Raw genomic sequence first — 17770 nt, forward strand, 5'->3', positions numbered from 1 at the left:
GTATTCCTTTTTGAAATATATTGGATTGGGACTTGACATTTACATTGTTGCTTCACAAGCGAATTATTATTGTTCCTATGGTTTATACAATTTACAGTTTGTCAGCACGTTGAGAGATTTGTTTTACCCTAACAAAAAAAGATGATATAAAAAATTAACAAAACAAAGTTGACTGAAATAAAGTAAAGTAGAGATGTGAATCGGAACCGGAATCGGTTCGGATTCCGGTTCCGATTCACATGTGGGGTTTTTTTTTCCATCGGGCCCGATGGAGGGATGCGGGCCATCCAGTGCTCCTACCATGTGGCAGGGGCCGGCCTGGCCCCTGCCACATGGTAGGAGCACTGGTAAGGGCAAAGGGCCATCGGCGCCATTTTGATTAGTGGCAGCCGACGGCCCGGGAGCAGAAGATCGCTCCAGGGACCCCCACTAGACCACCAGGAACCTGTAAAATGTTTTTTGGGGGGGGGGGGGGGGTCGGGAGGGTGGGGGAATCAAAGGGATTAGTTTTAAAGGGTCGGGGTGGGTTTAGGGGTTATTTTTGTGTGCCGTTTTTCCCGCCCTCCCCCAAAATGATAAGAGAACCCCCACGATCAATATCGTGGGGTTTTCCTATCGTTTCAGGGGAGCCCCCGATTTCTGATGATTTTGAAAATATCGACGATATTTTCAATCGTCCGAAGCCCGATTCACATCCCTAAAGTAAAGTGACCCTATACCAAATGAGAGTTTGATTGTGATACTGACTCTGTGAGTAAGGGTCCTACAAGATTTGATGGCTATGTGATATGACATAAAAAATATACCAGTTTAACCATTTATTATTTTTTTGTGCAACAAATAGAGGTTCACTGGAATACACTTTGTGTGGTTTTGGGTGTTTGTGATTGATAGAGTTAATATAAAACATGACGTATGGGAGATATTGCTTTTTTATGGCAAAAATAATTTGTCTGGTGCAATGAATATAAGGTTAGAGCGACAGAATTGGCTCCACCTATAGCCCAACTGGTGCACCGTAATAATATGTTTGTTTCTTTTTTCATATGAAAATAGAATTTTACTGTTTTGCTATTTTTTCTTTTCAAATGTATCAACTTAAGATATATGAATGTTCCTTCTCAAATGTTTATCAAATTAATGTTTTTGAAATTGGTCATAATCAAATGAGATACCCTTGTTGTAATCCAAAACCTTGGCAGGAACTATGTTGAGTGTGCTCTGATCACAACAATCGGGCCGATACAGTAAAATTGCGGGAGAGCGGGCGAGCACCCGCTCTCCTGTGCGCGCGATACAGTATTTTACATACATAATAATAAAATCACAAAGTTTCACAGAAACTAAAACAAACAAACATTATAAATTAAACACTATAATAAGAAAACAAAAATAAAACACTGTCACATCTAAGTATGAAGTCAAAAGTATTCACTTCAATACAATACTCATCGACACAGAAGCAAATGACATTCAATACATTGCGTTACAACTTAAACGCACGGGCAAGGAGAAATTCTTTATAAGAAGATTTAAATTTCTTAACATCATCCATAGATCTCAAATCTATAGGGATCGAATTCCATTGAGAAGGTGCCGCAATTGAAAAAGAGGTCTCTCTAGTATTAAACAAACGAACTTGACGAATAGAAGGAACTTCAAGATTGTTTAACTGCGAAGATCTCAAACATCTGACTGGTTTATATATTCTCAATAAAGCATTAAACCAATGTGATGAGTTGGACTTACAAAGTTTGAAGACAATTAGACCTATTTTGAAAGAAATCCGGTCACAAACAGGTAACCAATTGAGGCTACAAAGCACTGGTGATATTCTATCAGAACGTTTTAAATTAGAAACCAGCCTAGCGGTTAGAGTTAGGCCAAAAGCTTATCTAGATAATACTAATATTGTAGTTAGCTGGATAAGTTATTTGTCTAACTCTGCTTCATCCCATAGTGCCCCCAACATTCACCTTTCTTATTTGGCTAAATCTTAGCTGGATAAAGACTTCTCCATCAAAAACTGTTAGCCAGATAAGCAATGAAAATATTCAGACTTAGTCATTTTGATGGATAACATGTGAGATATCCATCTAAATGGCTTTGCATATTGACCTCATTAATGATACATAGTCATGACACCTTCTGTTTGTAAATAACTGAAGTGATATGTTATGGTTTCACCTGCTGCACAGCCTCCCATCCACCAGGGTTCATCAGTGAGCACTGCTACCAGCTGTGCAAGTTACCTCCTTACTGATCATTTGATGCCCCAGCCCTACTTAACCCAGCCTGTCTAGTCCCTTAGTGCCTCTTCAAGGAGTTACCTTGGTTCTTTGACCTGGCCAGCCTTGACTTGTTATATCTTGTCTTGTGGCCTACATAGGCCTCTGGTCTTGTCTTGTGGCCAACCCAGGCCTTCTACCTTGCCTAGTGGCTATCCTGGGCCTCCTGTCTTGTCTTGTGGCCTATCTGGGCCTCTTGCCATGCTCTGTAATGTACATTGGCTCCATGTCTTGCTCTGTAGCCTTTCAGGCTTCCTTGCCTTGTTCTGCAGCCCTCTAGGATCTCTTATCTTGGTCAATAGCTTTCTGGACCTATCAATCCCTGCCTTGTGGCCTCTGGCTCTATTAGACTTACCTTGTCCAGTCTTGTACCATATTGGGCTCTCTTGTTTCCTATTGCCTGTCTAGTCATGTTCTTTTTTTGTCCAGTCCTGTCCTTGGCCAGCCAGGTCCCATCTGTCCTCAATCCCTGCCTGGATCCTGCTCCCAGTCAGTACCTATGTCCAGCTTACAGTTCTGGGGTTCACCAGGAGGAAAGACCTACCAGCCCCCATAACCCAAGGGTCAACCTGTGGGGAGAGGGGCCTGGTTAGGCAGAAGACCAGCTCCACTTTGGCCCTGTGGTCCTGTACCACGTGTGTTGGGGTACTCCCTGACTCCAGCCTGCCAGACCACGACACGTTACACATCCTGTGATGATCAGTTAGCAGAACATCAGAAAGTAGTGAACAGCTTCCCAGATTCATTTATTTATTACATCTCATTTATATTTCAGGTTTACACATTCATTTTCTTTCTTCCCTTTACGCACAAGTTTTTTGGGTAAATTTTCAAAATGTTTATACGTGCAAAATTGGAAGATAGACATGCACTGTAAGTAAGAACATAAGAAATTGCCATGCTGGATCAGACCAAGGGTCCATCAAGCCCAGCATCCTGTTTCCAACAGAGGCCAAACCAGGCCATAAGAACCTGGCAAGTGCCCAAACACTAAGAAGATCCCATGCTACTGATGCAATTAATAGCAGTGGCTATTCCCTAAGTAAACTTGATTAATAGCAGTTAATGGACTTCTCCTCCAAGAACTTATCCAAACCTTTTTTGAACCCAGCTACACTAACTGCACTAACCACCTCCTCTGGCAACAAATTCCAGAGCTTTATTGTGCACAGAGTGAAAAATAATTTTCTCTGATTAGTCTTAAATGTGCTACTTGCTAACTTCATGGAATGCCCCCTAGTCCTTCTATTATTCGAAAGTTTAAATAACCGAGTCACATCTACTGTACTTTATTTTAGATTATCCGTTTATTATATACGATATGTTCCTTGTAAACCGCCTCCCCGGCGATAGTTATCTCTGTTAAATGTGAACCGGAGTGATATGTATTGTATACAGGAACTTCCGGTATATAAAAACCAAAAATAAATAAATAAATAAATACCTGTTCTAGACCTCTCATGATCTTAAAGACCTCTATCATATCCCCCCTCAGCCGTCTCTTCTCCAAGCTGAACAGCCCTAACCTCTTTAGTCTTTCCTCATAGGGGAGCTGTTCCATCCCCTTTATCATTTTGGTCACCCTTCTCTGTACCTTCTCCATCACAATTATATCTTTTTTGAGATGCAGCGACCAGAATTGTACACAGTACTCAAGGGGCGGTCTCACCATGGAGCGATACAGAGGCATTATGACATTTTCCGTTTTAATAACCATTCCCTTCCTAATCCCAACATTCTGTTTGCTTTTTTGACTGCTGCAGCACACTGAGCTGATGATTTTAAAGTATTATCCACTATGATGCCTAGATCTTTTTCCTGGGTGGAAGCTCCTAATATGGAACCTAACATCGTGTAACTACAGCAAGGGTTATTTTTCCCTATATGTATCACCTTGCACATTAAATTTCATCTGCTATTTGGATGCCCAATCTTCCAGTCTCACAAGCTCTTCTTGCAATTTATCACAATCCGCTTGTGATTTAACTACTCTGAATAATTTTGTATCGTCTACAAATTTGATTACCTCACTTGTCGTATTTCTTTCCAGATCATTTATAAATATATTGAAAAGTACGGGTCCCAATGCAGATCCCTGAGGTACTCCACTGTCCACTCCCTTCCTCTGATAAAATTGTCCATTTAATCCTACTCTCTGATTACTGTCTTTTAGCCAGTTTGTAAACAACGAAAGGACATCGCCACCTATCCCATGACTTTTTACTTTTCCTAGAAGCCTCTCATGAAATGCCTTCTGAAAATCCAAATACACTACATCTACCGGTTCGCCTTTATCTACTTGTTTATTAACTCCTTCAAAAAAGTGAAGCAGATTTGTGAGGCAAGACTTGCCTTGGGTAAATCCATGCTGACTTTGTACCATTAAACCTTGTCTTTCTATATGTTCTGTGATTTTGATTTTTAGAACATCTTCCACTATTTTTCCTGGCACTGAAGTCAGGCTAACTGATCTGTAGTTTCCCAGATCGTCACTGGAGCCCTTTTTGAAATATTGGGGTTACATTAGCCACCCTCCAGTCTTCAGGTATAATGGATGATTTTAATGATATGTTACAAATCTTTAGATCTGAAATTTCATATTTGAGTTCCTTCAGAACCCTGGGGTCTATACCATCTGGTCCAGGTGATTTACTACTCTTCAGTTTGACAATCAGGCCTACCACATCTTCTAGGTTCACAATGATTTGGTTCAGTCCAGCTGAATCAATTCCCATGAAAACCTTATCTGGAACGGGTATCTCCCCAATATCCTCTTCAGTAAAAACCGAAGCAAAGAAATCATTTAATCTTTCCGTGATAGCCTTATATTCTCTAAGTGCCCCTTTAACCCCTCTATCATCTAACGGTCCAACTGACTGCCTTGCAGACTTTCTGCTTTGGATATATTTTAAAAAGTTTTTACTGTGAGTTTTTGCCTCTACGGCCAACTTCTTTTCAATTTCTCTCTTAGCCTGTCTTATCAATGTCTTACATTTATCTTGTGAACATTTATGCATTATCCTATTTTCTTCTGTTGGATCATTCTTCCAATTTTTGAAAGAAGATCTTTTGGCTAAAATAGCTTCTTTCACCTCACCTTTTAACCATGCCGGTAATCGTTTTGCCTTCTTTTCACCTTTCTTAATGTGTGGAATACATCTGGACTGTGCTTCTAGGATGGTATTTTTTTTTTAACAATGTCCATGCCTCTTGCACACTTATTACCTTTGTAGCTGCTCCTTTCAGTTTTTTTCTATTTTTCTCATTTTATCAAAGTGTCCCTTCTGAAAGATTAGTGCTAGAGCCGCAGATTTGCTTACTGTCCCCCTTCCACTCACATGACTTCCAGTCATTAATTCAAATTTGATCATATTATGATCACTATTGCCAAGCGGCCCCACCATCATTACCTCTCTCACGAAATCATGTGCTGCACTGAGAATTAGATCTAAAATTTCTCCCTTTCTCGTTGGTTCCTGAACCAATTGCTCCATAAAACTGACATTTATTCCATCCAGGAACTTTATCTCTCTAGCATGTACCGATGATACATGCATTGTTTGCCAATGGCTAGTTGGCTACTATACGTGAATACAAGGCACTTGACAGGCCACCAACCGTGTCCTCCCCCACATCCACCCCCCCATTTTGGTGCCATTATGTACATATATATAGGCAGACATGTACCTTACAAAGAAAAGGGTGTCTTACCTACAAGCCAACCATCACCATACAGGCCAGCCTCAAAATTGTCAAAGAGGCCCAATTGCCTAAGTATAAAGGAATCGTATGCGACTCCTGGGTACCTGGCCACCACGTTCAAGATGTGCATTCCGGTGTCACAAACCACTTGGATGTTGATGGAGTGGAAGTGCTTTCTCTTGCGGTACGTATCCTCTCTCTGACTGGGTGGAATGATGGCCATGTGAGTGCGGTTGATAGCTCCGACAGCATTAGGAAAGTACGTGAAGGCATAGAAACCTCTGTTCAAGTCCATCAACTCCTGACACTTGTAAGGAAATTTGATGTAGCGATTAATGCAGTCAGTGACTGCTTCAATGACCTGGTTGAGGCAGCATGAGAAAGTGGTTTGGGATATCCCCCCCCATGACCCCTACTGTGGCTTGGAAGGAGCCGCTTGATGTGAAATAGAGGGAAGCCAAGAGTTTGGTGAGGCCGGGGACAGCATGGGACCTTTGGGTGACCAGATCCTGAGCCCCTTGGAGGTCTTCATATAGTTCCTGGGTTGCTCAAGAGCTGAGGTGATACTGTGCTAAGCACAAAGTCCTCTGGCATGCCCAGCAAGGAGGTGCACGATGGAAATATACATTCCCTGTATCTCCAGCGCTGAGGCCACTTGTGTGCCAGATGATCGAGCGGCCCTGAGCCGGTAATAGCACAGTCTCTGGCTGAGGTGCTGGTACTTCCATGAAATGTCTTGGAAGTGGCCTTGGCTGCTGTTCACATTGTTCTTCTTCCATGTGTTCTTGTCTGCGGCGAGCCTGGCGAGGCATCATGAATGCCTCTATAAGTACAACTGACACAAACGAAATGGTTTTAGTAGACTTGACCTGGTAAAATCAGGTGTTTTTATTGGTCCAGGAAGGCATGGTAGGTGTGTAATGTTCGGAGTTTATTTCGCATGCAATACGCGCCGCAATAATACTGCACTGTGTGATACCGGGTGCAATAATTATTTTTTTGCCCGTAATGCCAATAAAAAAGGGTGTAGTTATTTTCTGAAATAAAAACCCACGATAATGTGCGAAGGAGATCACAGACCTATTTTACATTTATCCCACCCACACTCCTCCCATTTTAATATTAATGTGAAATTTGCATAAGGAATTAGTGCTACACCGTTTTTCACGTACGTTACAGCATTATTGCGCATGATAACACCATAACGCACGCAATACCGGCCTATCACAAATTGATAAATGACCCTGTAAGTTAGCTGGGATATTCAGTGGTGCTGCAGTCCCCCTGAATATAATTGGGTAAGTTTAAAATTAGCCAGATAACATAACCAGCTAACTAGACTTCATTAACAGGTCTAAAGTTAGCTGAATAAGTCTGAACATTATTTTTATTTATTTAGGTTTATATTCCATTTTTGCACTTTTATTCAGGACTTCAAAGCGCCCAAAAAAATATTAGCGATATAAGTATCTCCTCCCTGTTAGGCCTATGGAGTACCTTTTTTTTATCCAGCTAGATTTACCCAGATAATGAGTCATCCGACTAAAATCTAGCTGAATATACCAAAACTTACCATTTAGACAAATAAGTTATCCTTCTAAATGACTTTTGAATACCTCACTGTTGCTCATCTCTGCTCATTACTTTTATCTCATTGCCCCTCCTAACCAGTCATAAACCCTGCTCCTGGGATTTTGCATTCTACATGGCAACATCTAATCCACTATAAACCTTCTCCGAAACCAAGAGCAGCCCTTCCTTCCCAGTACGCTTTCGTCATCATGGCCCTCCTTCTGACAAGGAAGTACTGCAGAGCTTTTCCATGCATAACTCACCACAGCATTTTTCGGATTGGCCTGCTCATCTCGCATATCGTGCACTTGTTGAGCTGTAGCACTGTGAACACGACTCAGGACATTAAACCAGCCACTGTGGAGCAAGTCATGGAGAAAAAGTAACATTTTTAACAACACACTCAAGACAGATTATTTGCTTGCTTTTCATAAAATCAAATGCAATGTGAGGGTTGTATGAGGTGGGTAAGGTACAAAGTCCACTAACCAGATATTTTTTCCTGAGTGGTGCTGTGATGAGTCACAACAATGGTCCACTGAGCCCAGCAACATGTAACATGTCTCTGTCTGGATCCCAGAATGAAGGTCTGTTTCATGTACACTATATACAAGAATTAAGCAGTGGAGAAACCAAAGTCCTCCAGAAATGTGTGCAAACCTTTTTTAAACTCAATTACATTATTAGCCTCAGCTATATATTCTGGCAACAACCTCTTTAGCTTAATTATGCACTGAATGAAAAATACTTTTCAAAATGTAAGAACATAAGAAAATGCCATACTGGGTCAGACCAAGGGTCCATCAAGCCCAGCATCCTGTTTCCAACAGTGGCCAATCCAGGCCATAAGAACCTGGCAAGTACCCAAAAACTAAGTCTATTCCATGTAACCATTGCTAATGGCAGTGGCTATTCTCTAAGTGAACTTAATAGCAGGTAATGGACTTCTCCTCCAAGAACTTATCCAATCCTTTTTTAAACACAGCTATACTAACTGCACGAACCACATTCTCTGGCAACAAATTCCAGAGTTTAATTGTGCGTTGAGTAAAAAAGAACTTTCTCCGATTAGTTTTAAATGTGCCCCATGCTAACTTCATGGAGTGTCCCCTAGTCTTTCTACTATCCGAAAGAGTAAATAACCGATTCACATCTACCCGTTCTAGACCTCTCATGATTTTAAACACCTCTATCATATCCCGCCTCAGCCGTCTCTTCTCCAAGCTGAAAAGTCCTAACCTCTTTAGTCTTTCCTCATAGGGGAGTTGTTCCATTCCCCTTATCATTTTGGTAGCCCTTCTCTGTACCTTCTCCATCGCAATTATATCTTTTTTTGAGATGAGGCGACCAGAATTGTACACAGTATTCAAGGTGCGGTCTCACCATGGAGCGATACAGCGGCAATATGACATTTTCCGTTTTATTCACCATTCCCTTTCTAATAATTCCCAACATTCTGTTTGCTTTTTTGACTGCCGCACCACTCTGAACCGATGATTTCAATGTGTTATCCACTATGACACCTAGATCTCTTTCTTGGGTTATAGCACCTAATATGGAACCCAACATTGTGTAATTATAGCATGGGTTATTTTTCCCTATATGCATCACCTTGCACTTATCCACATTAAATTTCATCTGCCATTTGGATGCCCAATTTTCCAGTCTCACAAGGTCTTCCTGCAATTTATCACAATCTGCTTGTGATTTAACTACTCTGAACAATTTTGTGTCATCTGCAAATTTGATTATCTCACTCGTCGTATTTCTTTCCAGATCATTTATAAATATATTGAAAAGTAAGGGTCCCAATACAGATCCCTGAGGCACTCCACTGCCCACTCCCTTCCACTGAGAAAATTGTCCATTTAATCCTACTCTCTGTTTCCTGTCTTTTAGCCAGTTTGCAATCCACAAAAGGACATCGCCACCTATCCCATGACTTTTTACTTTTCCTAGAAGCCTTTCATGAGGAACTTTGTCAAACGCCTTCTGAAAATCCAAGTATACTACATCTACCGGTTCACCTTTATCCACATGTTTATTAACTCCTTCAAAAAAGTGAAGCAGATTTGTGAGGCAAGACTTGCCCTGGGTAAAGCCATGCTGACTTTGTTCCATTAAACCATGTCTTTCTATATGTGATTTTGATGTTTAGAACACTTTCCACTATTTTTCCTGGCACTGAAGTCAGGCTAACCGGTCTGTAGTTTCCCGGATCGCCCCTTACATCTGCTAATTGTTAGTTTCAGGGAGTGTTCCCTAGTCCTAGTAATAATTGATAGTGTAAATAACCATCTCCTACTAAATTGTTCCATATCACACATCTATATATGTGTATATAAGGCTTGTGTCAGTTGTTCATATCAATCACACTGCCATGTCTGTCTATGGCCACCAGGTGGCCATAGACAGACATATTATAGACAGGACATATTACCTTTGCACACCAGGCAGTGTGCAAAGATAATATGTCCTGTCTATAAAGCACTGTTACAAACACAAAAGGCACACACAGAGACAGCCACACACACACAGACAAAGACACACACGGTGCACACAAACACACAGGCTTTTATCAGGCTAAATGCATTTGAATATGGACCTCTCAGAGACTGGGCAAGTGAATGGTACAGTGTCTCATCACAGGAGAGGTGTTCCATCCCCTTTTATCATTTTTGTCAGCTTCTTCTGCACCCGTTCTAGTTTTGCTACATCTTTCTTGAGATGGGAGAACCAGAACCGCACATAAAACTCAAAGGGGAAGATTTTATAAATCTGCGCACACGCATACTTTTGTTCGCGGGATTTCAATAGATACGCGCGTAGCCGCGTGTATCTATTGAAATCTAGGGTTGGCAAGCGCAAGGCTGCCCAAAATCGGCAGCCTGCGCACGCCGAGCCGCGCAGCCTGCCTCCGTTCCCTCCGAGGCCGCTCCGAAATCGGAGTGGCATCGGAGGGAACTTTCCTTCGCCCTCCCCCCACCTTCCCCTCCCTTCCCCTACCTAACCCACCCCCACCTCTATCACGAAAGTTACGCCTGCTCGAAGCAGGCGTAACTTTGCGCGCGCCGGGCCGGCTGCCGCGTTCCATGTTCCGGTCCAGGGGCTGGTCCGGGGGCCACTGCCATGCCCCCGGAACGCCCCCTGGCTGGAACCACGCCCCCGAAACACCACGTCACCCCCAGCATGCCCCTGACGCCCCCCCATGCAAGCCCTGGGACTTACGCGCATCCCTGGGCATGCGCGCCCCGCCGAGCCTATGCAAAATAGGCTCGGCGCGTGAAGGGAGGGTTTGGGGTAGGTTTTTGGGGGGTACGCACGTACCCCTTTGAAAATCTACCCCAACGTGCGGTGGCATCACAGTTTGATACAGAGGCAATATGATATTTTCCATTTTATTCTTCATTTCTACCATTCTATTTGCTTTTTTGACCACCGCCGCTCACTAAGCAGAGGATTTCAATGTATTGACCACAAAGACTTCAAGGTCCTTTTCCTGGGTAATAACTCCCAGTACAGAAGCGGCATTGTATACCTGAAAGAACATAAGATTTGCACTAGATGTGTGTGTTGTTCACTCCGCCACTTCAGTGTGCTAAGAAGTGCCAGGCTGGCTCAGACCAAGGTCCAACGAGCCCAGCATTACGTTTCCAGTAGAGGCCAGTCTGGGTCTCCAATAGTAGATCTGTTTCTTATATCTCACTCCCAGAGTAAGTACTGGCTTTCCCAAACCTTCCTGGCTAATAACAGTTCATCAACTTTTCCTTCAGGAACCTGTCCAGTCCTCTGATGAGTCTCACTAAGGTACTCACCTTGGTCATGTCCTCTGGCAACAGATTCCATAACTTGATCATGCGCAGAGTGAAAACATATTTCCTACATTTTGTTTTAAGTCTTCTGGTTGCTTGTTTCATAGAATATTCCTTAGTCCTTGTTTGAAAGGTTAAGCAACTGTTCCCTATCTACCTGTTTCATCTAACTCATGATTTAATACATTTCAAACCTTTCCCTCTCGGTCATTTCTTTTCCAAGCTAAAGAGCCCTAATCTGTTTAGCTTTTCTCCATAGGGAGCTTTCCCATCTCCCTTATCATTTTTGTCACTCTTCTCTGTAACTTTTCTAAGTCTGCTATGTCTTTTATTGAGATGTGGGCAACCATAACTGCACACAGTGCTCAAGGTGTGGTCGCACAATGGCTCTGTACAAGGGCGTTATGATATTCTCAGTTTTCTTCTCTATTCCTTTTCAAATAATTCCTAACATCTATTTGCCTTTTTGACCACTGCTGCATACTGAGCCAAAGATTTCAAGGTGTTGTCCACCAGGACGTCAAAGTCCTTATCTTGGGTGGTAAGTCATAACATGGAATCCAGCATCATGTACTTATATTTCCCTAGGTGCGTGACTTTGCACTTGTCTGCATTAAATTACATCTGCCATATAGAAGTCTGGCCTCTTAGTCTCTCAAGGTTCTTCACAATTTGCTGTCATTTTAATGACTTAAAACAATTTTGTATCATCTGCAAATCTGGTCACCTCACTCATCATTCCTTTCTCCAGATTAATTATGAATATGCTAAATGGTACAAGTTCCAATACAGACCCCTGGGGCATTCCACTAATGATCTTTCTCCATTAGGAAAACTGACCATTTAGTTCTATCTTGTTTCCTGTCTTTTATCCAGTTACTAATCCACAACCGGACACTGCTTCTGATCCCATGACCTCCCAATTCCTCAAGTCTCTCTCTTGAGAAAATCCAGAAACTATATCAGCCAGCTCACCTCTGTCCACATGTTTATTAACACCCTAAAAAAACTCTAGTAAACTGGTAATGCAATACTTTTCTTTGCAAAAACCATGTTGACTGTCACACACATTAAACAATGTCTGTCTATGTGGTTAGTAATTTTAAGGTGAATTTTCAAAATGTTAAGTGCATAGAAATTAGCATATACAAATGAAAATAACACATAGTCACATACATATATGCATAAATAGGGTACATGTCTAAATATACAAACATAAATAGAACATAAGAACATGCCATACTGGGTCAGACCAAGGGTCCATCAAGCCCAGCATCCTGTTTCCAACAGTGGACAAACCAGGCCATAAGAACCTGGCAAGTACCCAAAAACTAAGTCTACCCCATGCCACTGTTGCTAGTAATAGCAGTGGCTATTTTGTAAGTCAGCTTAATTAATAGCAGGTAATGGACTTCTCCTCCAAGAACTTATCAAATCCTTTTTTAAACACAACTACACTAACTGCACTAACCACATCCTCTGGCAACAAATTCCAGAGTTTAATTGTGCGTTGAGTGAAAAAGAACTTTCTCCGATTAGTTTTAAATGTGCCACATGCTAACTTCATGGAGTGCCCCCTAGTCTTTCTACTATCCGAAAGAGTAAATAACCGATTCACATCTACCCGTTCTAGACCTCTCATGATTTTAAACACCTCTATCATATCCCCCTCAGTCGTCTCTTCTCCAAGCTGAAAAGTCCTAACCTCTTTAGTCTTTCCTCATAGGGGAGTTGTTCCATCCCCTTTATCATTTTGGTTGCCCTTCTCTTTACCTTCTCCATCACAATTATATCTTTTTTGAGATGCGGCGACCAGAATTGTACACAGTATTCAAGGTGTGGTCTCACCATGGAGCGATACAGAGGCATTATGACATTTTCCGTTTTATTCACCATTCCCTTTCTAATAATGCCCAACATTCTGTTTGCTTTTTTGACAGCAGCAGCACACTGAGCCGACGATTTCAATGTGTTATTCACTATGACGCCTAGATCTCTTTCATGGGTGGTAACTCCTAATATGAAACCTACTATTGTGTAACCGTTGAAGGAGCCTCCATCAACCAACATGGACTCTCACCTTCCTACCCTCTCCCTCTCTCCTCCCTCCCTCCCGCCCCTGTTCCTACCCTGCCACCACCCCCCCTGCTTACCTCCCTATGTTTCCCCCTTCCTCAGGAAATAATATGTTAATAATTGCCTATAATATATCTACACCCACTGACCACCCACGTGGTCATTGGGAAGCTCGCCGCATCGCATCGCTATAATTAAAAACGAAAATAAAAAATCAGCGCTGAAAAAGAAAACAACAACGCGACTCAGAAGGGAGCCGGTAAGCCCGCCTACCTACCCCGACGACAGATCCGGCGTTTCAGAGCCCTTTAAAGGGCCGAGACGGCTCCAGGCGTCGCGCGCCTAAGGAGCGCGACAAAGGGGCCAGCCCCTTTGTGCGCCCCTTCGTGCGCACCAGGACCTTGAAGAGGCAGTCAGTCCTCTCTAGCATTTTCCAGATACACTCGGCATTCATCCAGGATCCTCAGCACACTTCCAGACACCTCAAGCATTCATCCAGGAACCCCAGCAAACACCCAGCCATCTTCAGCATTCATCCAGGAACCCCAGCAAACACCCAGCCATCTTCAGCATTCATCCAGGAACCCCAGCAAACACCCAGCCATCTTCAGCATTCACCCAGGAACCCCAGCAAACACCCAGCCATCTTCAGCATTCACCCAGGAACCCCAGCAAACACCCATCCACCTCCAGCAAACACACAACTTCCTTCAGTAATCATCCAGGATCCTCAGCAAACATCCAGACACCTTCAGCATTCATCCAGGAACCCCAGCAAACACCCAGCCATCTTCAGCATTCATCCAGGAACCCCAGCAAACACCCAGCCACCTCCAGCAAACACACAGCTTCCTTCAGTAATCATCCAGGATCCTCAGCAAACATCCAGACACCTTCAGCAAACACCCAGCAAACCTCAGCATTCATCCATCCATCCCACGATTTCAATCAGCCAACTCAGTACAATCTAGCCTCCCCACCATTCATTCAACAAATAATTAGCAAATATCAGTACTATTTTATTCTTTTCTCCTTCATAGAATACTTCCTCAAATCTTCATTTCCTTTACATCTTAGAATATCATCTGCTGACAAATCCCATCAAAAGTGTTCTCTTCAATCCCATCATGATGTTCGCATACCCGATACATACTCTGCACCATAACATCTGCTTCAAGACAAAGCCTTTGCTACGTTATCAACCTATAACACGCAGAAATCTAACTCCGGTGATGATCTCCCCCATTACACAATTGCTGGGTCTGGATCTCTTCACCTTAACTCTTTTCAACGCCCAGTCAATTACCAAAATAACTCACATTCTTCATGACTATCTACTCGATGCCAAACTAGATATCTGTGCCATCACGGAGACCTGGTTGAAGTCATCAGACTCAGTCTTAATTAATCAACTCCCCACACAGATATATGATATCTTCTCCCTACCCAGAAAAAAGAGAAAAGGGGGAGGTCTCCTCATAGCGGCCAAAAAATCGCTCAACCTCACTCTTCAACCTATCAACACAATTCCCAAACTGGAAATAGGCCTTTTCAAATCTAAAGCTCTCCAAATCCTACTCACTTATAGGGATGTGAATCGTGTCCTCGATCGTCTTAACGATCGATTTCGGCTGGGAGGGGGAGGGAATCGTATTGTTGCCGTTTGGGGGGGTAAAATATCGTGAAAAATCGTTAAAAATCGAAAAATCGAAAAACCGGCACATTAAAACCTCCTAAAACCCACCCCCGACCCTTTAAATTAAATCCCCCACCCTCCCGAACCCCCCCCCCCAATAACTTAAATAACCTGCGGGTCCAGCGGCGGTCCGGAACGGCAGCGGTCCGGAACGGGCTCCTGCTCCTGAATCTTGTCGTCTTCAGCCGGCGCCATTTTCCAAAATGGCGCCGAAAAATGGCGGCGGCCATAGACGAAAAAGATTGGACGGCAGGAGGTCCTTCCGGACCCCCGCTGGACTTTTGGCAAGTCTCGTGGGGGTCAGGAGGCCCCCCACAAGCTGGCCAAAAGTTCCTGGAGGTCCAGCGGGGTCAGGGAGCGATTTCCCGCCGCGAATTGTTTTCGTACGGAAAATGGCGCCGGCAGGAGATCGACTGCAGGAGGTCGTTCAGCGAGGCGCCGGAACCCTCGCTGAACGACCTCCTGCAGTCGATCTCCTGCCGGCGCCATTTTCCGTACGAAAACGATTCGCGGCGGGAAATCGCTCCCTGACCCCCGCTGGACCTCCAGGAACTTTTGGCCAGCTTGTGGGGGGCCTCCTGACCCCCACGAGACTTGCCAAAAGTCCAGCGGGGGTCCGGAAGGACCTCCTGCCGTCCAATCTTTTTCGTCTATGGCCGCCGCCATTTTTCGGCGCCATTTTGGAAAATGGCGCCGGCTGAAGACGACAAGATTCAGGAGCAGGAGCCCGTTCCGGACCGCTGCCGTTCCGGACCGCCGCTGGACCCGCAGGTTATTTAAGTTATTGGGGGGGGGGGTTCGGGAGGGTGGGGGATTTAATTTAAAGGGTCGGGGGGGGGTTTTAGGGGGTTTTAGTGTGCCGGCTCACGATTCTAACGATTTATAACGATAAATCGTTAGAATCTGTATTGTATTGTGTTCCATAACGGTTTAAGACGATATTAAAATTATCGGACGATAATTTTAATCGTCCTAAAACGATTCACATCCCTACTCACTTACGCTCCACCCGGACTTTTAGAACAAGATGTCTCTCCTATGGTGGAAATCATTGCAAAATACATAAAACTAGATTCACCAGCCATAATCCTTGGAGATTTCAATTTTCATATCGATGCCAATCCTCGATCTCCTAACTGCGAAGCCTTCCTATCAGCACTTTCAGACATGGGTTTCAAACAACACATCAACCAACCCACACATAAAGCAGGTCATACTCTTGACCTTATCTTCACAAATTCCAACCTCTTTCCACTTTCACCCCCTCTATGCCTCCCGGTTCCATGGTCAGACCATTTCATGATCACCTCTACCATTAAGTCATTGACAGGATTTTCTGCTCCCCGTCAGGTGACCACTCTGCACTACAGGAAACCATGTCCATCAGAAGACCTCGGCAACTCTCTTATCAAAGAACGTCCTAACCTGGACCTATCTAACCCTAACTCTGCTATCAACTCTTGGCAAACTATTACTGAAAGGATAGCCAATAATCTATGTCCACTGTCTAAAAAAACCATAGACCCTTTTCAAAAAAATAAACAGCCATGGTTCTCTAAGGCAGCGGTTCTCAACCGGTGCGTCGCGACACACTAGTGTGTTGCCAAGCACCGGCAGGTGTGTCGCGTGGCTCCCGGTCCCTCCCGCTGCTCGTTCTTCCCTGCTGCCATTGCCGCCGGGCTATCAGCACGTTCAAGCCCAGCGGGAACGGCAGCGGTGCAAAAAAAAAAAAGCTGTGGCATCCGCGGCTGGCCTTTTCTTCTTCCCGCACCTGCATTCCCCCCCCGGACCAGGAAGTGGTGCGCAGGAAGAAGAAAGGCCGTGCCGCAAGAGAACCCACGCCACGCGCGCCATCACGGCACACATGGGGAAGCGCTGCTGCGGCCGTATGGCCAACCGGTCTTCCTGTTGGGGGGGGAGCGGAAGCGCCGCGTGCAGCTTCCGCTTCCTCCCCCCAATGCAGGAAGATCAGCTGCCTCTCCTGCTGCCACCGGCCTCCTGCTATCTTCGGGCGTCGGGCCGTATGGTCCGCCGATCTTCCTGCTTGGGGGGGGGGAGGGAGGAAGCGGACGTTGTGCGCTGCGCTTCCGCTGCCCCCCCGACAGGAAGTTTGGACGCCCGAAGATAGCAGGAGTCCGGTGGCAGCAGGAGAGGGCAGCTCATCTTCCTGCTCTGGGGGAGAAAGCGGAAAGGAAAGGAGAGAGCAGCATGAGCCTCCCGCGATCGATGGAATTCTTCCTTCTTGGCCTGCGGGGGCTGGAGGAGCAGCTACCGTTTGTGCTGGGGGGGGGGGGGAGAGGAAGTGAGTGACAGAAAGAGAGAGAAGCAGCCAGCCAGCCTGTGTGTAAGTGAGAGAATGTGTGTGTGTGATTGAGAGCCTGTGTGTAAGTGAGAGAATGTATTTGGTCGAGAGTATGTGTGTGATTGAGAGAAACTGGTCAGAGAGCTGATGTATGTGTATATGTGAGAGACAATGAAAGTGACTGCTCAAGGAGATGACTGATGTGTATGTGAGAGTGTGAGACAGTCAGGGATGTGTGTGTGGGAGAGAGAGAGAGAGAGAGAAAAAGCATGGAAGTGAGAAATCTGGGTATGTGAGAAAGCATGGGAGTAAGAAGCCTGGT

At 44.4% G+C, this 17770-nt stretch overlaps 1 protein-coding gene across 1 annotated transcript in view; it reads right to left on the minus strand.

Annotated features, from left to right (window-relative positions):
* LOC115093339 (unconventional myosin-X-like) overlaps positions 1-17770 on the minus strand; it is a 556890-nt gene that overhangs the window by 277949 nt on the left and 261171 nt on the right. Inside the window, exon 29 of the mRNA XM_029604967.1 lies at positions 7826-7919. Coding sequence (XP_029460827.1) covers positions 7826-7919 — 94 coding nt within the window. The remainder of the gene's footprint in view (positions 1-7825; positions 7920-17770) is intronic.

This window comes from Rhinatrema bivittatum, chromosome 6 (assembly GCF_901001135.1).
Source record: "Rhinatrema bivittatum chromosome 6, aRhiBiv1.1, whole genome shotgun sequence".
NCBI classification, from domain to species: Eukaryota; Metazoa; Chordata; class Amphibia; order Gymnophiona; family Rhinatrematidae; genus Rhinatrema; species Rhinatrema bivittatum.